General features: G+C 43.0%; 2 protein-coding genes across 2 annotated transcripts; one reads left to right on the forward strand and one right to left on the reverse strand. All coding sequences in view use genetic code 11, as the record gives it.

Moving 5' to 3' along the window:
- Nucleotides 1-4,806: 4,806 nt before the first annotated feature.
- Nucleotides 4,807-9,827, forward strand: EGR_02734 (hypothetical protein; the record flags this gene model as incomplete). Its single annotated transcript, XM_024491983.1, has 4 exons — nt 4,807-4,988; nt 5,678-5,743; nt 8,171-8,265; nt 9,772-9,827. The coding sequence occupies 4 exons, from the start codon at nt 4,807-4,809 to the stop codon at nt 9,825-9,827; spliced, it is 399 nt and encodes a 132-aa protein (XP_024353477.1).
- Nucleotides 9,828-15,570: 5,743 nt separating this feature from the next.
- On the reverse strand, nt 15,571-24,321 carry EGR_02735 (hypothetical protein; the record flags this gene model as incomplete). Its single annotated transcript, XM_024491984.1, has 5 exons — nt 15,571-15,624; nt 16,567-16,607; nt 16,741-16,942; nt 21,073-21,112; nt 24,248-24,321. The coding sequence occupies 5 exons, from the start codon at nt 24,319-24,321 to the stop codon at nt 15,571-15,573; spliced, it is 411 nt and encodes a 136-aa protein (XP_024353478.1).
- Between the last annotated feature and the right edge of the window lie 3,573 nt (nt 24,322-27,894).

Consider the following 27,894-nt stretch of genomic DNA (forward strand, 5'->3'; position numbering starts at 1 on the left):
CCTCTAATAATGTAGATGGAGTAGTTGCTGGAGCAAGTAAGTGCTTGCTTGTGATGGGGGTTGGTGGTGTGCAAGTGAAATGAATTGGAAGAGCAGTCCGCAGGCAACCCAGATGCTTCCAGCGCAATTTTAATCAAACCTTGCTCAGCTGCCAGACAATGCTTTGTGCTCAGAACTGAATTGTTATGATGTCAACATCATATACTAGCAACACGTACCACTCAGCGGTTTGAGAGATCTGGCTGCACCAAAGCGAGCCTCAAATAGATTTCTTAAGTTTGAAAAGGGGAAATCCGTTTTTGATGTTCCCGGTCGATGGATACTTAAATCTTTCGGTAATGAAGAGAATAATTAATGCAAATCATTGTGTATGGCAGATTTTCCCCTGAGCCTTCGATAGAGAATACGATTGCTGAGTGTCTCGGTAGAACAACCACTTTAAAAAAAAGGCACGAGCCAAAGAAGCGAAAGTGTTCCTTCCGCAGACATTAGGCTGGATTAAAGCGACAGCTTTGTAGAATTTTCCACACCGACTCAATCAGGCGAATGTATCCCCCTCATGATCTCAGAGTTACATCGGTTCAGCGAAGGTGTTTTAGCAACTTTTCTTGTCTAGAAGAACTGCTTTGCTACTTTCTGACCAAACCTCCTCCGAGATGAAAATACTGGTAAAATTTGTGCCTGTATGTGTGTATGCGTTTGGAGTGCTGACCAATACAGTGGGCTAATCGGAGTTGTGTAAAAAATAGCTAACTTGTCACCTCACTCCCTCACCCTATCACTCACCCTTTCCTTATCGCGAATTCCCACACCATTGTGGGCAGCGTTAGCCGGTGTTTTGACAACCGGCACGTTTAAAAGCTAAATCTTTTACCTCAGATGCAAGTGAATGAAACATTTGCTGGGTACACCGCGCTCCCTACTCGCATCCCTTTACTCCAACTACCGATACTTCCCTCCTCTACCCCAATCCTTTTGCTTCACCCGTCCGACTTGCAGATGGTTTACTTAATTCCTTGTACCTTGGCTCACCTCCCGCACCTTCGAGCCACCTAATCCCATTGCAATCACATAGTTGCTAGGCTGTGACTCCGACATGAGTTAATATAACAAGTGAGTTTGGAAAATCTTGTGGCCAAAAGATACGTGCTGCCATGGCGATTTTTAAAATCTCTTAGACGCTGTCTGATACAACTTTTTTAAAAAAATTCTACACCATGGGTTAAACTTCTCGTCTAACCCAGTAATTACGCTTGTCTTTGATGCGATTTGGCCACTCTCACTTTAAGTATGTTTACACTTAACACAGGAGCTGTTGTTCAGAAGTAAGACGTCATTCGAATCCTCGCCGTTCTTCGGTGCACTTGTATTGCCATGGACCACCTCGTCTCACCTTCACAGATGATGTGCTTGATGCACTGTTGCAGTTTTCTTTAACCACAAGGTCGAGACAGCTTATTCAGACACATGCCCAGGCCAAAATCTGTTGTGTGAACAGAAGTGGAAACTGGTTTTTCGTTTTCCCAGCTAAAATGCTCCTTAAACCACCACCCTTTCAAAGGGGAACGCGCAAGTGTTGTGTGTGTGTGTGTATGTGCATATGAAGGGAGTATGTTGTCTCATCACCCCATCACTCTCTCTTGCCTCCCTTCCCCCCCCCCTGCCTCCGACATCACCACCTTGGGGATCAGAGGGGAGACGGAGCTCTTAGTGGTTTGCGTCAGAGTGGGCAACCTGATGATACAAAGTAGGCTCGTTGCTATGCGCGTGACAACTTGTAGCTGAGTTGTCGGATGGTTAATCAGAGGGTCAGTAGGGGTGGGGAGAGGAGAGAAAACAGATGGTCTTATCTTGGTGGCGTGATTTTTTCGTTCCCACATTCTATTTAAACTTTTACAAAATATAAGACTAATTCTTGTACCGTCTCGAATAATGATTTTAGGCCATGATTTCCCTGCTTTCCAATTTGTAGTAGTTGTCATGTCAAGAAGAGCTTATTGTGTAACAGAGACTTTTTGAAAAAGAAGTTTTGACGATGTCATTTGTGATAATCTGAGGTTAGCTGAATGATTTGACCTTCAATAGAAGGTAGTTGACGAACATGCTATTGCTTTGATTTCACTTTGATGCTCTTTATTCCTCCCTGTTCGAAGGGGCCAATAGAGGCATGACTGAGTGTACCACAACCTACAAGCCTTCTTTCGTGCGGTGGGATAAAGGATCACGTAGTCAACTCATTTGCGACAGGGGTTGTGTTATAACCACATGGTTTGTGCATATAGCAACGACTAAATATATTTGTCATACCCTGGTATCGGCTCCGGTGATAAACAGGACACTCCTCTCCCCTCCCTTCCTCCTCCTGCCTTGGGGGCGACAGTTCGCTGCTACAGATACCGAGAGGTAATTTTATGCTTTTTTTCGCCTTAACTTCGTCTTGTCACCTGCCCGGACGACCATAAATACCAATTAGGTGTAGGGAGCATTCCGGTTCCACTGGCAACGCCGATTAGATCAAAGTCAACTCTGCATTGGAGGAGGGCAGGGGGATGTGTTGTATGGATAACCATTTACAGGCCTAGCAATTACCCGAAGTTGCCATTGGCGCTGACCGCTGATAGCGTGGTTATTGCCCTGACCTTTTGCACGTTTTACGACAGTTCATTTTGCCTTAGTCAGTAAGCCTGGGAATGTGTTTAAGTCTCATAATTAGCCACCTTTTCATCATATGAAGGCATTCAACCATAAAAGTAAGCGTCTAATATTTGTATTGAATTGCTTTTCCTTAAATGTTTCAAACATGATCGTTTGTACGCACACACGTACTAGCTGGGATAGAAGACGCCTTATCCGGTCCACTATCCACAACCCTAGAATTTATCGCCATCCAAAGAAGTTTGGCATCATCGGGGAAGCTGGGAAAGCGGAGCACATTGTTTAGTTAGTGCTGACACTTCTAACTGGTGCAACCCTAAAGCATGAGGTGGGGCCATCTCAAGTTACCCCTAAGGGCGCGATGGGGCATAACGACAGAACGGAGGCAATTTGTGCATTAACTGAATCCCGTCCATCTTCCGCCCAGACTGGGATACACATAAACACACAAAAGTGGTGCGTTCCTGTGACTAAATAAAATAAACGAAGCAGCTCTCCTCCCCCGGTCTTTCATGAATTTGTGGCGTAATGTGGCTCTTGCTCTCTCATCAGTCTTATTCTACCCTCTCAGTCATCACTGCCTTTCAATTGCCCCTCCCCTGGGCTCTCTAACCGGCGCCCACAAAACAAGTGCTGGTCGGTTTGGTGCGCATTATTGCGCGAACGCACGATACACGCGGCGCGAGGACCAAACATCAGGACCCTCAAAGTTCCCACACATGCGCATACCTAAACAAAAGAGGTGTTTGTGAGTTTTTGGTCTACTTATTTGAGGTGGGAGAATGGAAGGAAGAGGGGAGAAGGCGTGAGGCTATGAAAAGTAGGAAGGTTTTTTGCTCTTTCACACACACACACAAGTGTACCACCGGAGCCATTATCATACCCCCGACAACGCTGACTGTCACGCATTGACAAGCTCTTCTCGGTCCCTGCGTCATCCCTCCAATGGCTATATAAACCCGGCTAGGAGAGGCGGGAAGAGCGCAGTGTACTTGTGAGGAGGCCTGGACGCTAATAACTCCCAACACCTTGGTTGTGAAGAGTGTGTGTGTGTGTGTGTGTGTGGAGGTTTTACCATTGATGTCTTGTGAGAAGGAGTCTCTGAGAATGGGAGGAAAGGGGAGGGCAACGAAGGCAGATTAATAGAAGGCTGGGGAGTTAGTGCTACTGCTCATGGGAATGGTTGCAATATTTATGGTCTATTTCGACTAAAAGAGAGGTGTCAAGGAGCATGTGTTTTAAGGTCTGTCGTCAAGGTTGTGAGCGTGAGTTATCTTCAATCAAATGCAAACCGTCCAAAACTGCTCCCCTTAAATACTTTGTAGGTTCACACAAAACCCTGCAATTTTAAGTAAAAGGTAAGCTACAACTGCTTTTGAGCTGAAGGTGCTGGCAGTTAGTACAGCGAATAATTCCAATACAAAAATAGGACTCGGAAGGAGATTATGCGCATTAAGAGCTACAAATAAGCGGTAGAAGGGTCCTGCAGTAGATTATAATAGGTCAACGGTTTGTACGCATCGAGACCTATGCGTGTCGTGATTGGCCAACCACAACTCTAATTGTGATTGGTTCGCATACTCATATATCTAGCCAACCGCTCAGTTGATATTGTAGTTAGCCATGGCCAACCTCCCTGTGCTTTCTTTCAGCAACCCACAAAGTTCCGCTGATGTAATTAACTTTCAGTACCAGCTAATGGAAATATTCAACAGACTGCCTCCTCCCTTCCTGCCATCATTGTCTCCCCAGCTGCCTCCAACCCAATTGGCACTACCTTTACCTCCGCCGCCAGTTCTACGGCCATCACCCCTGTCTTCCACACAGCTGTGGACATCTCAGAGCTCCCCATCTTCGCACTCAGCAGGACCGTCACCAGAGCGAGCTTACGCTCACACGACAAAACCACCTTATTCGTATATCGCTCTAATTGCAATGGCCATTGCAAATTCCCCCAAGGGCAGATTAACGCTGAGCGAAATATGCGCTTTCATTTCATCCCGTTTCCCATACTACAGAGAAAGGTATCCCAGTTGGCAGAATTCCATTCGGCACAATCTCTCCCTGAACGATTGTTTTGTCAAAGTGCCCAGGGGAGCGGAAGGTACAGGCAAAGGTAACTACTGGACCCTCGATCCCGATTCCAAAAATATGTTTGAAGATGGGAGCTTTCTGCGTCGAAGAAAACGCTATAAAAGAGCTATGCCAAGAGAACCACATCTACCACCGCCAAGACATTCCTCTCAAGAAGAATTAGACCACTCTCATAACTCAGGACAATCGACGAGAGGTGTGTTTTCCATTGATCGTATCATGCGAAGTCCAGAAAAGGGGTAGTTACAATTATTCACTTTATTTCACTTTGGTGTAGATGGTCAAAAAGATTTTTAAGCCCTATGAATCCTTATTGATGGGTACTTCTCTTACCGGAAGACAACAATTTCCAATCGTGAAGTTAAATCTGCCAACCAGACCGAGTCAAAGCATTTCGATAATGCTCCCTTAGTTCCAAACCTTGCATTGGTAATGAGAATATGTGCGTGAAAATTGTAACTAGCTTGGTGTTGGCATCATTTCTTCGCTCGTACGGATTAATGATAGTAGCCACGCTGACGAACAGGGGAGTATGCTTCCAGTTTAAGCCAGGCCTACAAGGACGAAGCCGGGGTCGTGTGAATTTAGACTCAATCCTGACAACAATCACTATGCCAACTGAGCTCAGAATAAATGATCTTTACCACCCGCTCAAACTTGATTCTCCGTAGAGGGAAGGGGGAGTGCATCTGGCTCGCTGAAGCCTAATAGCCAAGGCGTTGTAGATGGTTGTTACGACAAGCCCCTTATTAGTCCCGGCCATTTAATTGTTCGCGTCTGAAATGTGAATTGACCTACTCGACCTCAATTAAGAGTAAGTGTCCTCCAACCATATGTTTGTTCATCTATGAGGGCGCTGTTTCTGTTCCAGTGATGAGAAACATTAAGGTATGATAACTTGAGATTTGGTTAAAAAATTTTCTCGTAGAAAGTTTACACAAGCAAGTATTTTAATTGAACAAAGTCAACACGTCCTCACAAATGGGATCAGCAGGTGAGTTTATCAGAATGAAATTGTTTTGGCTCAAAATCCATTGATTTTGACGATGTGGAGTGGTGATTTTAGTGAAGCCAACAAAAGTACAGGAAAACAAATCCTAGCAAAAATGGGTGGGTAGTTTCTCGAAGGGATTTTTAATCGAGTATGCGAATCAACAAGTGCTTACCAGCCCCGTCAGTGAAGAGTGGCATTGGGCTCCCCCTTGAGTATCACCGATTAAGAGAGGGGTGATAAGATGAATACTTGAAATACGGCTTGGCTAATTTTCAATTGCCGTTACAAGCCGACGAACTCTTTGATCAATGGTGTCGATGAAGGAATTTATTAAGGTTTGCTTGCTGCAGGCCACGTGTATCAAACCTGGACTGACGAGGTTAACAAAGTGTGAATCTTGGCGTTGTAGATCCCTAGCTTCATTCGAGCTAGAGCTTCAAATTAAGGGGCGATCACCAAATGTTTACAAACGGCGTTAATGAAGCGATTTAGGAAGAGGCACAGGTGGGAGTAGGGTGAGGCCTTGGCGGCCTCATCAAAGTGAAATAAAACTACCTAAAAGGAGGCTGCTGGGACGCAAACGAATAGTTTATGCTCACACATGCCTATCAAAAACAATGGCATGAGACCTAACCATGTTGCCCTATCACTAACGCGAGGAGATTGGCTGTTGAGACAAAGCCTTCAAGGCCTCCTCCTTTGAAAACCACTAATTTGACTTTGCTTTTAGGTTAGCTGAGCTTGAAACAACAAAGGCGAGTGGATTTCGAAAAAACATCTTAGTACAGACATTAACGTGCGTTACACAATGGAGGTAGTAGTGTTGATGAAATTAGGCCTTTGTACCGGAATCAGTTTGACCAACCAGTCCGATTGAGGATAAGTTTTGAGGCCCCCTATTTGGGCTATTTAAGTTGGCATGATAAGTGGGATGCCGCGTTTAATAACTTGATGCCGTCGACGGGGCAAACCACAATACAATGGGGGAGAAGGGGAGCACATAATCACTTATCCACATTGATATAATAAAAGGTCGCTGTTTAATCAGACCAGCGCATATGGCTCTCACCCCTCCTCCCTCGGCGTTAGCCCCACTGGGTAAATGATCAGGGTGGTTCCTACATTTGATTTATGGAGTCAGGAGGCGGTGGTGGCGGTGGTAAGTGGACAGGGACACAATTGGTGGACACCAAAATCAACTACCTTCCACCCCCTTGCACGCAAACGCACTCGAACACCCTCCCCCCACTCTCCTGTCTTTTAGCTTCGTTCTCCCGCCCTCTCGCTCGTTCGCCCGCTCTCTCGCTAACTCGCTTGTTCGTTCGACTTCTCTCTCTGTGGTTTTGTAAACAGCCCCAAGCTGGTGTGATGAACGCGTGCGCTCCCTTGCGTTTGTTTATACCGTTCACTGATGCTACTGGTGGTGGTGGAGGAGGTGATATAGTCTTCATGCACTCGAGTCCGACTACAATCTGGCACCAGGGGGATGGGACCGAGAGTGGAGAAAAGGGGAAGGGGAGAAGGAACAGACGTCGAACCGTCAGTCGAAGCGTAAAGCGAGTGGATGACGCGAGTCCAGAAAGAAGCTCATTTTAGAACCAACTCGAAGCGAGCGGTCTACCTGAATTTTAATTTCACCATTTGGATGCATCACGCTAGCACTCAAGTGACCGGTCATCCACTCACCTTTAACGGTTTTTAGGACGTACTGTGGAATCACAGAAGTAGGACCTTAACGCTTTTCATAAAGCAATTCTAATAGGCTGGCAATTAGAGTTCTTGTAAAGGGAAGTGCCGCGGCTCCGGATGAGTGTCTTTAGTAAAGTCGAGACTTTTTTCGCCTGACTCGAGCAGAGAGTGATGCTAAAGGGATTCTCCTCAACCTCATTCTCCTCCTCCCCCTCTCACGCATTAGCACTCTCTCTCTATCTCTCTCGCTTCAAGGAGATCCACTTCGCTGTAAAGTGGACAAGGAGAGTCGTCCAAATGCATCAACAAGAAGTGGATGCCATTAGCTACTCTGGTGAACATTTAATAAGTTATGAATCAGAGTCCAGTTAGACACCGCGAAGTCTCACATGGTACTTAGGCCTTGGCAACATTGATAGCATGACTTGATGCTATGTGGATGGCCTCTCGCCTACAGGGTCCTTTGCAATGGAGAGGATGAACTTCATGGTCCTAGAAATTTATGGTGTCAGGGAAAATTTTGGTAAATTATTAATAGATCTTTATCATGGCGTCTTCTACAATTGTAAAAGGGAACAGCACAAGTACCGCAATCTTTGTCTTGCTTATACGGGATGAATTTTTACACAAATATTGTTTCCCTTGGCACCTGATTGCTTCAGCGGAAGGTAAACTTAGTAAATGAAAAGTTTCTTGATGCCTTTCGGTGATGACTAATTCATTTTCAAATTTGTAAAGGTCTTCATTGGCTCTAGACACTTTCCCTGTCCAAAATACAGCTATAGTCACGCCACTGGACTCAAGTGAGGGTTTGCTGACCACACTGCCAGCAGGTAAGAGACCTACAATAGCATTGATAGAGGGGTTTTGAGGAGTTGATAAATGGGCCTCGAGGGGGAATGTCGGAGTCTACCGAATGCAAAAAAGTTGACGTCAAAACCAGACGTCAACAAATAACACTGTATGTGTCAATTCAGCGCCATTCCCACAAACCCGCAGGCACATGCGCCTGCATCCACACGCATTCAGGTCCCGGACCCTGCTTACCTGGAATAAACAAGCCTCAGCCACAGCCAGCTGGATGAACTCCACGTACAAGGTTGAGTGGAGGCCTGACTGGCGCTTGGGGTAAGACTTGTGAGCCGAAACTAAACCATCCATTCAAGAATACTGCAGGTCGATGTGGATGTGGTGGAACACAGTAATATGCAAGAGCGTGGTGGCAATGTACTGCACATCAAAATTGCAAAATATTAGCAGATTCCGGGTTTCAATACAATACGCCTTTATGTCAATCAAAAGGGACGAAGAAACACCAAATTTGGATTACTTGAGGGGCCCTTGCTATCTGAAGAATAGTTGGCGTTGACTTTTCTCAAAACTTATCTGCTACATTTATATTGGCCGACAGATTTGCATAAAGCAAGCAAATAAGTTCACACCACTTTTAGTCAATAAAAACAAAACTACGGATAATTTTTAACAATGCTTCGTCCGCTAAAATATTCATCAGTACTATCTACAATCCTTTCCCACTGAGACAGAGGCTTGTTGTAAATCCCACTCTTATAATGTGGTTTTGTCGCTCAAAATCGAAACCTCCCTCACCTCATCTCCGTCTCTAGCTGGCTCTTATTTTCAGCCTATTTTGCATGTGCTCGCCTAATGCCGATGGCGAAGAAAGTTGATGCGCACCTGTTGAAACATCAAGAAAATCAGTGAGTGAGTGGGGGAGATAGATACAAACTTTACTTCCATAGTGAAGCACAAAACTTTTCATGAGGCAAAATTGCTACAAAATGAGGTCTTCGGTTGGATCTTGAGAGTGGGATCTACCTTTGATTTATTCACTGGTTGGAAGACGTTTTCCCTCATCCTTTCCAGTCGTTTCGAATAGATCAACCTCAGATGTACTTCGTTGGATTTGAGCAAATTAGCAATTCCTAGTGATCTCTTGCGTCCGTAGTCCACCACACATCCGGGAGAGAAGCCTTCTGAGGACAAAGCAGCACGTGACAACGGTGTGCTGTGTTCGTTTCCTCAAAGAATATTGCAGTACAGAAGCAGAAAGGCCATTTCTAGGCGTGGATCGGTCAGTAAACAATCCAACCTCCACAGTGCAAGAAGAAGACAGGTGAAGAAAAAAAGTAATGGTCCCTAAAATTTATTGCAATCTGCCAATGCTTGTCGTGTGGAGCCCACCTGCTTAGAAGCTTCCTCTGCGAATCGCTCTTCAAGAAGGATGCAGACGCAAGCCAATCGTTTCCTTACTCACCATAAATATTACTGAAAGTGATTCGCACGTTAATCTCAAGTAATTTTTAATTACAATATGTAAGCTTCATTTTTAAGAATGAAGACTCTTAAATGTGATGTAACATCTACCTTGGAGTGAATCGTCGTCAGAATTACACGGTTTACACCATGTACGGGTGGTACATTCTGCAACTGCACCTACACCAAATGCCATGCACATTAAACTAGAAGCTTTGGTTGCCTCAAAACGGAGTTAAATTCGGTTCACAAAGCGGAAATGTTTTGCTTATATCTGATTCAACTGAGCAGGAAAATAATAGAGAACAATAAAGACTACTGATGATAGACAAATGAGTACCGATACTTTGTAGGCGATTTAAACAACCAGTACCATAACAGAGGAATTATTGTAATAACATATAAAAAAGCATGAAACCCTTTGGCTATGCGATGATTGTTTCACTTGTGCATTTGACCATATTGGATCTCCAGTCTTCACCGATCTCACCACTACCTTAATGAAATGATTGCGCCTACGGTTTCCCAATCATTCCGCATGCTAACAACCAATCTTTCTTCTGCGTATGTGCCGCAATATGCATCATACTGTGATTATAGGTTGCACACTCTAAACCCAAAATAGCTATTTTGAAATCCACGGAAATGGTGAAACGATCGGAGGCACAAGCATCTTAAGTAAGTGATACGCTCTTACAAAGACGGTAAAATAGCGCACTGAGCAATAAGCAATGAATCCTTTGAAAAGCTGCAAACATTGGAAAAAGGGAGTAAATTGAGTAAAATTTCCCTTATTTAATATCCACGTCCTGATTGGGCCATAGCTGAAATAAAAACGGACACGCTACTGGATGTAAATAAGTAGCACAAGACGGTCTTAGCTTAGCCTCTGTACGGGCTCTAAACTGCTCCCAGATAATATGCTTAAAAGTTGAAACTAAAAATTCCGCAAGTGCAGTGGTAGTGTAATACACAATTATTTAAGTGCACATTTTAGGTTAGAGATGGTCAGACAACAAGAGATTGTGCCTCATTGGACATTATTGGCCCTCGAGGCGGAATCGTAACCTGAACGCGTCCAAACCGTGATGCCTCTCTACCCATTATTTACTGCAAATTACCAAAGCATTATCCCATCCAAATCACCTATTCTTTTTAAGGGTATGAAGGCAGTGGTGGGAAAGAAACGTGCAGAACTCATTTCGGTCGTGCAATATAAACAAAGTGGTGTGAAAAATTTGAATGAGTTTCATATTTAAAATATGCATCTTGAACTATCAATGCTTCAAGCTACAATCGTGCATTCAAAATCCTTAAATCCAATCACTGCGGCTTAGGTAACGCGATTAAATCGGAAGTCAACTTGTCAACTTGATAATAAATATACATACATGTATATTAAGGTCTTTTACTAAATTTTTTTAGTATTTAGGAGCTGGTTCCTATGCATTCTGCAATACTGAAAAGGTGATAATAGGCGTTTGAAACCCATAACGCGCACAAACCACGTGCTTTGGAGAAATCATAGATTAAAAATGAAGTAGTCCCCAATTGCTTAAATCACCTATTGTTGTGGTATGAAAAAAGAAGGGGAGCCAAGTATCAGCCATCTTTGATGGCAATACAGTAAATTTCTTTGGTCATAAAGTAGAAGGCTCCAAATACTTGATTTTTTAGATCTGTATTTTTGTCAAAACGACACACTTACGGCGTCATTCCCAGCGAAACTGTTGTTCTTCTTCCAATGGCAGACCAAAATTATCCCAAATAAAAGAATAAATGTAAAACACCATTTCCGTCCCATAAATTACAATCCCAGTCCGACAAATCTGTTCACTTGCTCGTCGGACCATTGCAGAAGTGGCAGACTCTTTTGCGTGGGAAGATTTGGACCTGCTTAGACGAGTAACTGATGGGCAGACAGGCCGTTTGTACCGCACTGGGCCCCTGGACCACGTGCACCAACCCATTGGGGTACGTTGAAACACTCGCACATTGACCGACACTTGACACCAACATCCTACTGCTCGTGGTCCACAACCTCTTAACGTCTACAGTTTTACCTCCCATAGATTAGAAAAATTCACATGGCTGCTTTGGAACAGTCTGGTGCCAAGTCTACACTTTACCCTGTCAATGAACTGGCGGCAAAGCTATGGAGACTTTCTGTATAGTTTAAATGGAAATTTCCCTTCGTTTTCTACCATGAAAGTACACAAAATGATCAAAGGATAAACGAAGAATGCGCTTTTGAACTAGGAAGGAAAAGGTGGAACACATCTATTATTATGCCATTACGAATGCACCATTAAAGGACACAAGCCTTGACCTTTAAACACTTTAGGATCAGCTAATGATTAGTCTTCCTGGGAAAAGATTTTATGAAGTCATATTTAAAAACAGGAAATTACAGAGTGTTTCGAGTCATATGTACCATTGAGACTCGTGTAACATTAAAGTGTGCCGACTCTGATCTGCGGGTCATTCAACTAGACTTGAATTATAGCCTTTCGAGATTTCTCTGGCTACCAAATAAGAAATAATACTCGAGTAGAGTATATATTGCTGACGTGCAGAAGGGGTTGGGGACAAATGACACGGTCCAGAGGCGAGGCCTTCCAGCGGATGTGAATTAGCAAAGCTCCTAACCGAGAGTTAAGCAAACAACTGAAGTAATGCAAAATGTTATCCTTTCCCGGTTAATTTGATTGAAGTTTAAAATAAGGGGCAGAACAGTCTAAGGTGGTAGTTAAGTTGAAGCCGAACATGCCATTCATAAGCATTTTTTATCTCACACCTCATCTGCACTCATCATGGCCCAGGCTAGAAGGTGGCATGTCATTTAGTCTGTATGTCTAGAATGCTGGCATGTCGCGATGGAAAAATAAGGAAAAAAAGAATGCGAACGGTCTTTGTTGCGATTCATTACACAGGATCGGCGTCATGACAGCCAAGAAATAAAAAATTCCGACTTTTGAAGGTGTGAACCATCTTGCTACTTTTAAAACCGACGTAATATATCAATTGTTTGTTCAACTCTCGGTGAGGGTGACGGACCACTTAGGAGTACCGCCCTTGTACCTTTGCCGGGCAAATTGACCTTCGGGCCATGCCAGTCGCCCCGAGTCCATCTGTACGTCGACAATGCACATTCTGCCAGAGTATTATGTCTTCTTCCATCCTCACGGAAGTCTCGGGGCTTGCGTAGAATACATTAAGTAAAAGTCAGTAAATGGAGTGCCATTTGTATGATAAAGGAATTCGGTGTACTGTAACAGGTCAGAAAAGTAAACCGTTAAACGGTTCCGCTCTAATTTACTAAAAACGCAAGAATTCTAGATCTTGAGGAGAATTCAATGAGGTAGAATAAAGTAAAAATGGACACAGCTAATTAGATGAAAAGCCTAAGGTTCATTTTAATCATTCCACTTAAAAATAAACAGACAACACTACATCGCATCTGGCCATCTTCCCTCAGCAATAGTAGTACCCATTGTTGAAAAATCGTGCCGCAATTATTTGCCAATGGCCCTGACTTCTAAAGTAGGAAGTTATAAGTAAAATGGGGACTTTTTTAAGTGCTCTGAATATGAAGAAAAAGTGCCGACCATAATTCTGAGATTTCCTTAAAGGCAAAAGAAGACACAATAGTTGGGCAAAATATGCGCTGAGGACATACAGAAGGACTCGGCGCGACTGGCATGGCCTGGGGGCCAGCCAATTGGAGGTGCCCCAAAAGACCCGTCATTGAGACCGAAAAATTAGACAAACAATCAAAATAGTACAACCCATCCTCTGCATCAGTGTAGGTAAGAGTTTTGAATGGACGATGGAACCAACGCACCCCACTTGTTGGAGGGAATGCAAAACACTTGGTGGGTTTAGCAAAGGGGAACACGGATTACAAGGTCTTGGAGCCCATACTGAGATCCAATCCGATAGCTACTTTATTACCCGAGCATTTAGGCAAACCACAGGAGGAAGACATTAAAGGGATCACTTAAATAAACGCATTTGCGTTCAACAACGGTAGAATAGCATTGGAAAGGTTAAATACAAGCTGGAAGGCATAAATTGTGCACCTTGTCATTCAAAACAGCAAATTCATGACCACTGGCATAAACAGACCCCAGCTATGTTTTCCGAATACAAAACCGCCTCTTCTGCGCTGCGGGGCAGTGCATCAAACCAAGTCAAGGCAATTTTTCACCATCGTGTAATTACCAAGTGAACGTGGAACATCCCCAGCCATGAAATAACGCAGAGGGGTGTATGCAGTACTTTTAATCGGCCCTGCAACGAAAGTTTCAATAATCAGTTTACGTACTCGGGGAAGAGGGAATTGTTCCTTCAGCTCGCTGCACGGTCCCATATCCTAATAACTTGCACTTTGGGCGTCCACACCTCTGCCAAGGAAGAAGAGGAGGAGGAGGAGGAGGAGAGAGGATGGGTAAGAAAGTAAAAAGAGCAGTACCACTATATCTCTGAAGTGTTGAATTAAGGAGGTCCCATTTTTCCACCATTTTCTATATTAATGAAAGGCGTAATTATATTCTCGTGCCAGTAAATGCCATAGGCGACTAAGGAGTTAATTAACACAAATGCCATGGGGAATGTAGTGACTACTTCATTGTTATTAGTTATCAAAAGAACGTAAATGAAGTGCTTGGAAGGTAAGGCAAAGACAATAATCTATTCAAAAATGAGAGCATGTGGTACGCTTGTACTTCGATACGAACCAATCCAGATTAATCGAGCGGGAAAGACAAGACAAACAGGGCAATTGTTTGAAAAGACACAGAGGCAACATCGGAGTCGCAGCTGACAACCAACCATCACAGCTTAAATGTTTGGATGCTCCAACACGATGGTAACACTCGCCTCACCGAATGGATTAATTTGACTTCGACTCAAAATTAAGCAAAATAGATTTGTCGCCCGATAGAGAACATCTTGCATTCATTTAGTGTCTTAAGTTCAACCGGTCTGTTTACGCCATCATTTAGTGTTACTTATCACCACATGATGCAAAGGACTTCTCGCAGGCCATATTGAAATGGAAATCACCTTAATACTTTAGCTTTTTGTTTAACTCAAGCTTTGGCAAAGGAACACTTAGGGGTTCCACCAGGGCCACACAGATAGTACTTAAGCCCTTCTGTATGTCGATAGTGCATTCTCTGCTCGAGTGTTATGTTTTCCTTCGTCTCCAGACAAGTGGTGGCGGATAGCGAATCCTATCTTAAAGGACAACTATCCTGATTTCTACTGTTAAGTGATAAGCCTTAGCGTTACAGAAAAAGGGCATATGCTGCGGACGAGGAAATCGGCGAACATCTCCACCAGAAGGGCTTAAAATGACGTCTGCATTCTGCAACTGCCTCAGTTGCGTGGTTTGCAGGAGTGGTGTTAACACCTGAAGCTACGCTAGCCGTAAACCATCTGGAAAAGTTTCGTCACGGAGCGACCTAGTGTACCTGTATGAAGGTGTCAATTAAGTAACAACACGATGTCCCCCTCTCTTACCTCCCTACCATTTGAGTGGTTCAGACATGGTTATTGTTGACCAGTATTGAAGCGAAAATAAAGTAGAAAGGAGGAATAGAACTGAAAATCCACTCTCACAGAAATATGCTAAACCCCGTTCTTTGGTACAGGACCCTGCAATTAGCCCATTGCTTCTACGACTAGCGATGGACACACAGGACAGCCAGCACTTTTCACCCCCCCTCTCTACTGTTACAAAACAGAAAGAATTTCGAGATTCAGTAGAATTGCCTGGAGGGAATGGTAATGCTGTGGTCTGGTAACGGAAATTCGATGACTGGCGCGGTTGGTTCGTGAGTGTTTCCTTAAAACACCGCCTACATTTTGATGGTTGATATTGGAGGTTGACCAAAGAGACCGCCAAGGCGAAGCTCCAATGAGGAGAGAGACCATGTAATGCGTTGTTTGTTTAGTTAACCCTTGGTTTTGGTAATGGGCCACTTAGGGGCTTTGCAATTGTACGTCCGCTGGGAGGTCTACCCTCCGGCCCATAGCATTAGTTCTCTGCCCTTCTGCAATTTCAACAATACTTATTATGCCTAAGTATTGTGGCTTCTTTCGTCTCCAGGGAATTCTGGGAAAGATATAACCGCAACCGGTAAGTGAACTACCATGAATTCGCAGGACATTATGAAGTAGGTAAACACGTACCTGAAATAAGTGACAGTGTTTACTGACATTCATGCATGCATATGGTATATGGATGGATTTTAAGGAAGACATACCGAAATATCAAAGTTGAATTTGCAAGACTGTTGTTCGCTAATATGTTTAAATAGCAGAAAAATACTATCCTCTTAAATATTCTTTCCTAACTTTGCTATTTCCTTCGATGACTGACAATAGCAGAAAAGCTCATCATTCAAAAAGAAATAAAGCAGAAATTCTACAAATAAATAAATGGAACTTTTAGTGATTGAAAATCATGAAAAAACTACTCCTCTTCTTTGATAAAATCTTAGAGCTTCCAAGTGGGATGGAATAAACAGGTGTGCCTGACCTCAAACACCGAGGGACACAGAACTCCCACAAAGAAGAAATACGAAAAAAATAAAAGCATCCCTCGTGTAATACAAGCGATATTTTCGGTAGTTTTGTAGCTAGACGAAGGTCAAAATAATCTATGATTTAAGCAGTTGCTATGGGCTGTTACCCCTACTAGCTGCACGGATTAGAAGACAACGCGGAAAAAGCCGAATAGATTCAATAAATTTGACGACCCACCTTCCAGTTGTTCGTCTGCGTATGCATCTGTTATAAATGGGTAACCAAAAGAAGAATTCAGACAGAAAAATCAGCGTATCACAAAGTACCGCACTCTCCCGCTCGAGGCCACTGTTTATTGTCTTAACTCCTAAAGGAATAAAAAATCAAATTACCAAAATAAAAAAACAAACAGCTAATTCCAAATTTATTGTTATTTGTGGGGACCGAAGTCTTTCCTTAAGTCGATAGACGCCAGGGCAGACAATGTATTAGTAACGCACCAAAGATCTGGAGGGGCTCCTGGCGTAGCTCGAAGACCATGACCCCCAAGCGGGAGTACAATGGCGGAGCCCTAAGTGTCCGGGTGACCAGAAAAAAGTTGCCAGTCGCATCATTTTTGCTTGTCCTTTGCGCACTGCGAGTGGAAATGCCCTGACGCTCAGTCTTGTCTTGAAGGTAGTGTAAGGCAAACAATGTGGCAGCCTGTAAACCAAATTGGAGAAGAATGGAAAGGCTTAACCGGTCGCTGTGTAACCAAAACTATTGCCATAATTTCCACTGTTACCTCGGCCACGTGTGTGTTCGTCGATGCATGGATGTATAGTCAGTCGACAAAACGGTTGTCGATACTGTGAGGCACAAAACTCGTTCTTGACAGTCCAGGAAGGTCCTGAAGTGAACTTTGTATCCAGGTCTCCTTTTTTCCCGATTCTTTGACCACAATTATATTGAGTAGGCTTAGTGTCACAGGTACCACGAGTATCTTGAAAGGAAATGCAAATTATTAAGTCGTCGTTCCTGGTGCCCGATTAAACTCTACGCCACAAGTGACGGTGGTGCTTCAACATTACAGCCACAAGACTTACGGTTTTTTTATTGCTTTCTCTAAAAAAACTACTGATGAGGCGAAAGCAATTAAAACACATAGCTGAATCAGTCGCGAATTGGGCGTGACTAAAAACTAGTCAGTTTTTAAATTCATTTTTTCTCAAACACTCTCTGTTAATGTAACTGGGAGTCTTGCTTAATTTGGTGAAGTAGTATAGTGAAAAGGATCTCAACAGCCATCGTCTTATCATTGTGCAAGTTTCCTCCAAAACAAAGCAATGTTTTTACTGGACCAGACTGTAAAATTATCTTTACATAAACGGTAAACTGGAATACGTTTGGTTGATAGTTACGAACTTTAGCACAGGTCAGAAAGCGTGTTTCTTTTTCGTTGGGAGGGCCATCAAAATGTCGCGGACACGCCTACGCCTTACCTGGGTGGGATGCAGGGTCATTTATGCAGTTCACGGCGCAATAATTACCAAATAAACAGAAAACATCAGTCTTTTTTGTTTTCAGATGCTAGATAGAGCTACATGCTTTGCAAAAGGCTTCTACTTCAGCGTTTAACGAATTGTTAATAACGCCCTCATGAAATTTGTTTAAATGAGGCCACAAAGTGTTGTAGAAATCACAATCAAGACCACTGCTGCCCCCAGTCCATATGCTAAATTGACGATTTAGGATTTGAGAAAGCGTAAAACTTGAATGAGTGGATAATACTGTGAGATTTTGGTTGTTTATTGAACTCTTCGTTTTGGTTACGTAAGCATTTAAGGCCCCACCGTTGTACTTCAGCTGGGCAGCGTGATACGTTTTCTGTCGTCCCATCATGACTTCGTACTATTTGAGGGAAGTCCCAAGACGCCACTTTGATGACTGCGGCAGGTGAATCCGATTTTAAAGGCCAACTACACTGATTTCCATTACTAAATGCCAAACATAGGTGGGACGGGAGAGGTACTTGTGCTGTGGATGAGAGAATCTGTGGTGATCTATAACAGAGGAGTAGAATATGATGTCTGTCTTCGGTAACCACCCCACTTCCGTGATCTGCAGGAGTGCTACTGGCTTGATAGAACCCAGATAGATATGGCTGGGTAGAGCTGAAGTGCGAACAAAGTGGCAAGGAGGAATGGACCCGAAACCTTACCCTATAAAACTATTTAAATCCCCATCCTTTATTAAATAAATCTGATTTTACGCCAGTGTTCCTACGACTAGCAATAGACACGCGTGATGGCCATCACATTCGCTGTCTCCGCATCTAGTTCCCATAAGGGACAAAACTTTAGGTCCAGCAAAGTTGTCAAGAGGGCTCAGTGACTTTGTGGGCGAATACCTTCCCATTTGCATGGAAATTCGATGCTTGACCCGGTTGGTAACTGGACTATTTTTATAGCACCAATTATGTTGTGACATTTGATGCAGGAGACTGACCAAGGAGAACTTCATGTGTGACTTTCAAAAGGGTAGAAGGGCTATGTAGTACTTCAGTTATTCATTTAACTCTCGGTGCCGTTAAAGGAACCACTTAAGTACTCCGCAATTTTACCTTCACAGAGTGGGCCAGCCTCCAGCCCATACTAGTAGTTCTCCTGTTCTTCTATAGTCTGCAATACATATTCTGCCCCAATATTTGGTCTTCTTTGGCTTCAGAGAAGTCTTGGAGAGCTGCAATTACATCAAACATTCCTATTAGCCTCTCATCAATTCGTGGCAGATACTGTTCCTGTGATATGAAAAGATGTTAAAGATAACTTCATAGTTTGTGAAGTGGGCGCCCAGTCTCCATCTCCACCGAAGATAGAATAATGTGTGGGGTGGTTGGGGAGTAGAAAAAGAAGAAAAGCACATTTCGTCCAAAACGGGTTAGCATTTGCCGCTGATATTGCCCATAATGAAAAATTTCTCTCGACTGTTACAATAATGACTAATGGGTTTACTTAGCTCTACAAATTTGTAACGTACCAAAAATGGCAGAAACTAGGCCAACCACTTCATCAGCATTTATCCTTCTCTCTGCGACTACGCATAATCAGTCCATGCTACCAAAAATAATCCCGCGTAAATGCAAGTTCGAGTCAGGTATGCATTAAATTACTTCAGAGCCACTGTTCTACATTCGGGGCTAAATCTATGAGGTTTCAGACCAAGTCACTTCAGGTCAGCAGTTTTGCTTTAGCGACATCTTTAACCACAATCCATGCCATTCGCGCTGGTCAAACTAAAGAACATCTACAAGAGTGAGAGAAATCCATCCACATCGTTTTACTGGAAACGCAACCCTGAATGTGGGTCTTCAAGTCATGCTGGAAGATCTGATTAACCACGGAGATGGATGGACATCAATGCCGACGAGATGGTAATTGTACTGGCCGGGACAAGGGAGGTTGTGTACCTAACCATGAAGCCATAACATCTCATTCTCGGGCAGTATGAACTCCATTGTATTTGCTTGTTCCTTTTAAAAATAACACAGTGACATAAGCCATTAACGATTTCGTAAGGCAAACTTGTTGTAGACGTCTCGTCTGATTAGACGCGATGTGCAACACATACCCTAAAAATATTCTTTTGTCACAGAGAATATCAAGCCATTTAAAATTACGTAAAAGTAATTGGGGTAATCTCTGTTGAAACAGCGATTTAGCAACAGCAGCAGAAAGTGGTGCAGAGCCCCGATTTAGAATGCGAAAGAATTTTTTGCCTGCAAATGTTGAAAACAGTGTCCACTATGGTACAGGTTCTTCACAAGATCCGACCCTCATGACGGTGGGAGATCTGATCGGTGCCAAATCATCATGTAAGCCCACCCTTAAATTATGATGGTGCATTCCTTAAAAGGAGCATTGAAAGGTGATAAAATTAGACGGCACCATATAATCAGTAACCCAACATTCTCCTCAAAGGAGGGCTTATGCAACTTTTTGATGCCTCGTGGTCTTCGACATTGATTTGAAGCATTTGCTCTAAAAATGCAACTATAAAAGCAAACAGAAATCTGACTGCTTTTAAATAAAACTAGCAAAATATGAAAAGTTTAGAATTAATCCTCCTTTGTAAAATTGTTAATTGAAGTACCCTCAGTCGACTCCTACGTAACAATAGGTGCCCAGTAGATTGGGCCCTTTAATGCAGTTGGATGCGCAATGAAATAATTAAAAAAGTAGTAGCTAAATTCAGAATCTCCTATTCTATTTATAACAATTTGTTTTGCACTGTGCGCATAAAACAGCAATTCGTCAAATGGAGGGCACAGCTCGTGCGCCCTGGGCAAATCGGCCCCCATGATCAGTTCAATAGGTCAGCGCGAGATTGTCGTTTATCTTCAATACGATGGCATTTACCGAAAGCTAATTTCACCTCTGAGGCGAAAGTCTAGACAAGTATTACTTTTATTTTGCCACCTCGCAGGCACATGAACGTATCATTATCTACAGTGTGTTGGAGTTTGAAAATGCGTATGCGAGATGTATTTACCAGTAAATTTAAAATCACTTGTCAGTTAATTCGACGATAATTCATTAGAATATTTATCAAGAAGGGCACATTTCCACATTTTGTCCATTTAGGGGAAGAAAAATGTACCCGTAAGATGCTACTTTGAACGGCATTGATTGAAGCGAGGTGCGCAAAGGGGCGGAGGGACACCGCCGCCAACACCTTAGCCTTCGGAGTGTCCCAAATCACGGCCTCTCAGGTGTTGGAATTGATGATCCCACGTCTATAAATAGGCTCAACCAAAAAAAAAAACAGTTGCCTTTTTTGTCCTTGACCCTCACCTTCCTCTTCTTCTGCTCCGAAGTAGTGACTATGCGCAGTCTAGAATAGGGGAAAGGGGTGCTGGAAAGAGATGAGGTTAAATGCGGCAAGTTCGTTGTTATTCAGTCGACTCAAAAATGCTTCCAAAGGAGTGGGCAATCCCTAGAGAGGAATCCCTGGGCTGTGTACTTGAAGACCTGGGCCTAGACAATGGCGTCACATTATACGACAAACAAAAGCATGCCGGTGCCAACATCTTTGCGGGATCGGGTTAATTTTGACAAGTAAAAGGAGCTTATAGATATTGCACCAGTCAGACGCAAATAAGAAAGCCAGTGGCTATTCGTACAACCGCCATTCCACCGCATCCTTTGTTTGATTAACATTTACTCGTTCGAAAAACCGAAGTCCGAAGTAGATCGACCAACACAGCCATCCAGTTGCTGCATTGTTCAAATACGGTGCACCAGTTCTTCTAATATCATTTTTCCAACTAACTTATTCCCTTTTTAGTCGATGCGTCAAATAGGTGTGACATGCGAACTCAGATAAGAAAATCGGGACCGCCGGTAGGTGACTTGATAAGGAAAGGCTAAGTTCGAAAACTGAGGAAGTGTTTGCCAGAACACTGTTTCGTACATCTAAAAGCAACGCTAATAAAGCAAATTTCTCTAGAATTTACTAGCAATTATAAATTCTTCTGTTATATTTCCAATGGATAGCAATCGGTGATCACCAAAAGAGACAAAACGTGACTTTTAGTGGACACAATCTCGAAACGACGTAAAAACACCGCGCACGGTAGGGCGCTATTTTTGAACGCCTATTCATGGAAGAGAAATTGCTATGCGTAGAGAAATTCTTTCTTTAAAAAAATCATGCGTGAAGACAAAAGTGTAGAGAAAGGCTTTAAATTTGGCAGGATAAAAACGAGCACTCCAGATATAAAAGGGCAGGATAAAACGGATGGGTTTTTGCAAGGGCTTGATGCATGTAGAATCGAGGGGCTTCAATGTTTCAATGAATTAGTCGACCTTGTATGGCGGAAGAAACATGATTTCTCCTTCCCTGACGTATATAATTGCAAATAGTATTACATTGTTACGCCAAAAGGTTTTCAATTATTGACTGGATTTTGATGTCCTCTGTTCGGTAATACTTTGGTGTTGTCCTCTTCTACCCCTGGATTGAGAGCCTAGGATGGAGACGATTCACTAGTGAAATACATCCTATGGTGTGGAATATGGGATTAGTGTTGACATCCTCGTCTTCGGAGATCGGGGGCGCCTGCTTAGCCACGAGATTGGCGGAATATGACCGATTGTCACCTAAAATGACACCAAAGTTGGGAAGGCACCGGTCACGAAAGTGTTGGGAATAATATTTGTTGGCATCGTGCACATCACACAGCTTTCTGGTTACATTGGGGGATACCGCTCCTGATCTCAGAGTCAAGACAGCAAAACAAAAGTGTCATTGCCACACCTCAAGATGGAATTTTGGAATAAATTTAGAAATAGCAAATTGCGGTTTATATTTTTCCTAATTCACCGGGATTTAGACACGACATTCGAGAGCACCAGGCAGAGACCAGGACGACTTCTATGTCTTGGTTGATAAACGCTAATGGAGTTAAGCCAAATGAAAGAGAAGCTTCACTTCACCTCTCAGTTTTGCTGGTTCTAAGGTCATCCAGTCGCCATTAAGTTTTTGATTGATTGTGGGTTAAGAGGGTACCGTGGTGCCACGAGGCTCCCCTGGAGGTGAAAGAAGACATAATACTACGGCAAAAGATGTATTATCGACTTAGCAAACGGCTAGGGACCTACTAATATGGTCCAGGGGCCAGCCTACCTAGCCAAGGTGCGATGGTGGAGCACCCAAGTGGCTCCTTTACCAAAACCTGGAGTTAAACAAACAAGCGACGTTTTATTTAGCTCCTCTACCCATTTAAGCCTCATCCTCGACGCTCACCTTGGTCATTCTCCTGCCGTAGTAAAAACATCCACGAGCCAGTCACGACAGTCATCGGATTTCAATGCAAGTGGTAGAATACCTGACTGCAAAGTCATTGGTCTCTCTCGGCAATTTTGCCGAACATGGAGTTCCCTCCGGTGTGAAAATCATATCAGAGTAAGGAAGAATGTGCTGGCTATCACGTGTACCAATCGCTAGTCCAAAGGCAGAGGCACATAACAAAAAGGTATTCAGCAAGATTTCGTGGGGGTAGGGTTTCGCGTCTGTTCCCCCAGTCATATTTCTCTCACTTCAGCGAAACCCAGCCATATCTACTTGGGTTGTATCAAGCAAGTAGACAGGCAGAGGGGATACTGCGAGCCTACCTCATTGACTCCTTTACACAGATGCCGTAGACAGCCCAGTGACGAACTTTTCTAGACGGTTATCGGCTGGCATCTGGGTAATTACTGAAGGTAGACGTCATTTCCACCCCTTCTGTTAAGGGTGATCATAGATTCTCCCATCTGCAACAAGTGTACTACTTTTGTCCCAGTAAGGTTTATCACCCAGCGGTAGAATTCAGGATAGATGCCCTTTAAAGTAGGGTTTGCTTTTAGTTACCAACAATGTAGGCTCCGAGGCTTTCATCAATCCGGAAGAAGACAATACTCGGATAAAATGTGTATTTTTGACTTACAGAAAGGCTTGGGGCTACCGGCGTGGTCTAGAGGATAGCCCACCCGGAGAAGGTACAATAATGGAACACCTAAGTGATCCCTTTACCAGAAACCGAAAGTGGAACAAATGACTAACGTAAAAAAAAATACACACACTGATAGTAAATTAATAGACAAAGTGAGTTAAAAAAGCCACATTTCGAAAAACAAGCGAGAACCTTGATCGCCTGGTAAGTCTAAAAGAGTCTTGTAGCCTTAAGGGCTTCCTTAGAGTGGAATTTAAAAAAATGTAATTGGTAATCACACGCACAAAAGTTAATTTGATCAATTCAAAGGAAGGGACACATATTAGCCAATCTCTTACGTAGGTCTGGGGGCTATGTTTAGCAGGAACTAACTTGAACCCTCCGCTACAGAAGGACGGCACGTTTAAAAGTACTGCGCCTGTGCTAAATTTGTGCAGCTGTATCAAAATCACCAAGAACACGGCACCGAATTGCAGTTGAAAGTTGATTAATTCATTCGAAATGCATTATTTACAAAGCGAAAGCAAACGTACAATAGTAGGGGACAGGAGAGGGCAGAGAGGGTCAAGGAGGAGGGGATGGGTCCTGTGACGTCAAGCGTAAACATTCACGAGGCCGCTTCCTCCGAAGGTTAATTCTATAAATAAATATGGAATGATAAATGAGCGATGATTCGGCGCAAGGAGGTGGGTGGAAGAACACTGCCATTCTATAATGAGTTACGACACTAGTATAATGGACTGAAAGGACGTATTTTCCAACCAACGGAACACACAAGGTGTATTTTTAGCAACGCAGCACTGTAAAGGTGCTGTTTTAGGTGCTATTTATTCCCTTCTATTGGTAACTATCACCACAAGAAGAGCGCCTGAAATATATGTCAATTGCCTCATTGAATGAGGAAAATTTTATTTTGCAAAGCGATAGGTACGAACATACATTGGGTCCAGTGACAAATAACAAAAAACCGTTTTTAATTTTTTGCCTGAGAAAACCTAATGTTGTACTTGCAAACAATCAAAGTGTCCTCCATTTATTAATTTCCCGGTCCGTTCAGTAGAAGAACTAACGCCTTCATCCATTCTTTTGGTGCATTTTTACAGACAACTTATGAATACGAAAGTGGGGCGAAATCATTTGCAAGACTACGCAGAGCTAACACTAAACATTGAGAGTTAATCTAGAAATCGCATGAAATTGTTTTTTCTTCCAGCTGTACTATGTTTCCTTGCATTGTAAACACTTGAGCCGATCAAGCGAGGTCAAGTTTTAGGGGTAAATGAATTGATTACGAAAAGGTGCTGGTCCTTTTCTTTACCTTATGACCTCTCTGTTTGCATTCATCGGGCATTATTATCATTTGGGGGAAAATGTTAGATAACCTTCACATCTTGCCAGTGTCAATGATCTTCGCATCTAGATGAAAGCTACTAATAAAAAAGCAATGGTAGTGTAGTCAAGTTGGACTGTGTGGATTTGATAGTTTGCAATGCTTCAATAGTTTAATCCTCGGGTTTATTAAGCGGGCCACTTAGGGGCTCCGCCGCTTTCCCTTGCCAGACGTCCTGGCCACCAGATTAAGCCAGTAGCATCCAAGCTCTTCTGTATGCAGGCAATACATGTCCTTTTCGAGCATTATATCTTCCTTCGTCTTCAGAGAAGCCTTGGAGAGCCGAAAGGTATTATTTCGGGTCTTAGCACCTAACTCATTCTAGTAATCCTGACAAATAAAAAGAAAAGGCTGAAAAATGACATCAACGCGGTTATAAGTACAGAGATGCAGTAAACAAAAAAGATTAGTTCGAATGGAGAGAATAGCATTCCTATGAAGTCCAATTTTGCCAGGGATTAATACCACCATTTGGGAAGCAGCAGTTTCGCTGCCAGTAGGAACTATTTTTAGAAGAAAAGGAATTTGCGCAATAATCTGCACTGTCAACAAGTAATGCAGTTTTCTGGTCCACCCGTGGCGAATTAAATACCGCACCAAGATACGATGCGTTTGATACTGAAGGGAGCAAGCAAAGGACGAGTGAAATACTGTGGAGGCACTTGTCTCTGCATATAAATGAAAGAACGCAAATTGTATAATGCAGCACTCCGAGACTTCCCTGAAGACGCAAGTGGGTAGAACTTGTTTTTCCGACGTAATGAAGGGCTGGGGGCAACTTGCATGGCCCTGAGATCACACCGCTTAGCGGAGATTCGATGGCAGAGCACTAAATACCCGTGAAACCGAAGCGAACAGCGCAGCATTGGAAACGCTGAAAAAACCACCTCCGGCACTAAATTTTAACAACTTGTCTAAAGGACAGCTTCGATCATTCATGGGGTGACTTGATTTTACGCCTAAAAGAAAAATTTTAATTTCTTGAAGGGCAGATAATTGAAATTGTACTAAGGTCACAAATACCAAAAAAATGACTACCAATAACTGGAGAAAATTTCTTCAACAACTGCTTCATTTTGTTCTGAAGTTTGTATTCACTTTCATTTTACTCTCGCAACGTGAAGTTTTGAGTCTTATGGACGCCATTCATGGCAGGTTCGTTCACTGAGGGAAGCAGAGCATTCAGTGGATAACGCATCGTCAGTTTTGTAAAGCTCCATGGATTTCGGTCAAAATTCTCACCATTTAAGATTAAAGCCCGAGACCGTTTCCACTTTGGAAAGCGATGTTTTCGCACGGCTCTCGGCGTTTTCTTTCAGACTTATCTGCCATTGCAATAGCACCTAGGCCAAATGTTGGTGGGTTTTGTGCAGGTCAACACGACAATCCTACAAGGATTCTATTTATAGAGGTATGCAATAAAAAGTGGACCACGTGTTCATGTTACTTATTTGGTGGAATTCGTAAATTCTGTTGTCAAGTGCAAAATATCACGGATGGATTTATCACTTTCACCTTGGATAGCACATTCAGTCACTCCGAAAAGGTATTCTGCTCGTTGTACCATCTCGTTGGAGGTGGAAAACTCGTTCAGATAAAACCAGCCTTAATAGTATTCAAATTTCGGTGAAAAATGTACAACTTCTTATTTTCATCCGGAATTGTAATGTTGGGTATACCTTTAAGGTCCAGGAACCAACATCATAGTCTGTATAGGTCTATTTCTAGAGGACATCTACTAGAAACAGAAGTGGATCATGCATCTGAATTTTAAAAAAAAGACAAAATTAGTTTAGTGGACCTCTTTTAAGCATCTCTTTGAAGTGACGTGCAGTGGATAACGCGTCGTCACCTTTGCAAAGCACCGAATTCGTGTCATGAGGCCAATAATATGTACAAAGAAAATAAATACAGAAAAGAGAGATAGATTTGAAAACGTTAACTCTATTTTTAGATCCAAAGGGAGCCTGCAACACCTAAGATGTGATACTTGGACTTATTACTCTTCATTCCATGGAAAGGTTTTTATCTAACTGTCGGCTACTAAGAATTCTTTTGAAAGGAATCCGGTTTGGTGTCTCATACATCTTCCTACTGCGCATGGATGAGTGACCGTAAGCTAAAATGGAATGGGACCTTTATTTAGTTAAATATGGGATAGATACACAAACTACTTTACAGTTTCTAAACTGAATTAACTTAAGCATTTTACTCGATAATAATCATATATGTGTAGTACCAAAGTTCAGCCCTCGTTTTCGTAGAGGTCCTGAGAAATTGGTATTGGAAGGGCGAAAAAATGGTGGACAACCAGAAAACCTCATCGCACGATGTTTGAAAACACCTCAACGGAGACCTCATAAGTTAATCGCATGTTTCAACTATGAATACTTGCCGACGTCGGTAATACTAATGAGTTATCGTGGATGATTTCACGCCTTGACGGAAGAAGAAATGCCAATAAGACTGGCACATTTTGAGACGCATAGATGGAAGAAAACAGTCCGAAATGTCAAAGTGGATAGCAAAATGCTGTACTTTAGATGTCACGTGTAGTTTCCAGCCTAGACCTGACACCCTTTAACCTTAGTTTGCAAGCCCCAGCGCGCACTAGATGGGGAATGGAAGGGGGAGATAAGGCAAGGACGAAAATTATTTTTACTGTTTGTCTTGACTGGACGAACTTTTGGAGTGATTTATTCGACTACCTCTTCTTTTAGCCAGTCGTAGAAAAAGGCGACTCCACTGGGGTGGAGCAGATAAAGTAGGTGTGGGAAAGGTGGCGATTGC

The sequence above is a fragment of the Echinococcus granulosus genome (genome assembly GCF_000524195.1).
Source record: "Echinococcus granulosus chromosome Unknown EG_S00013, whole genome shotgun sequence".
Taxonomy (NCBI): domain Eukaryota; kingdom Metazoa; phylum Platyhelminthes; class Cestoda; order Cyclophyllidea; family Taeniidae; genus Echinococcus; species Echinococcus granulosus.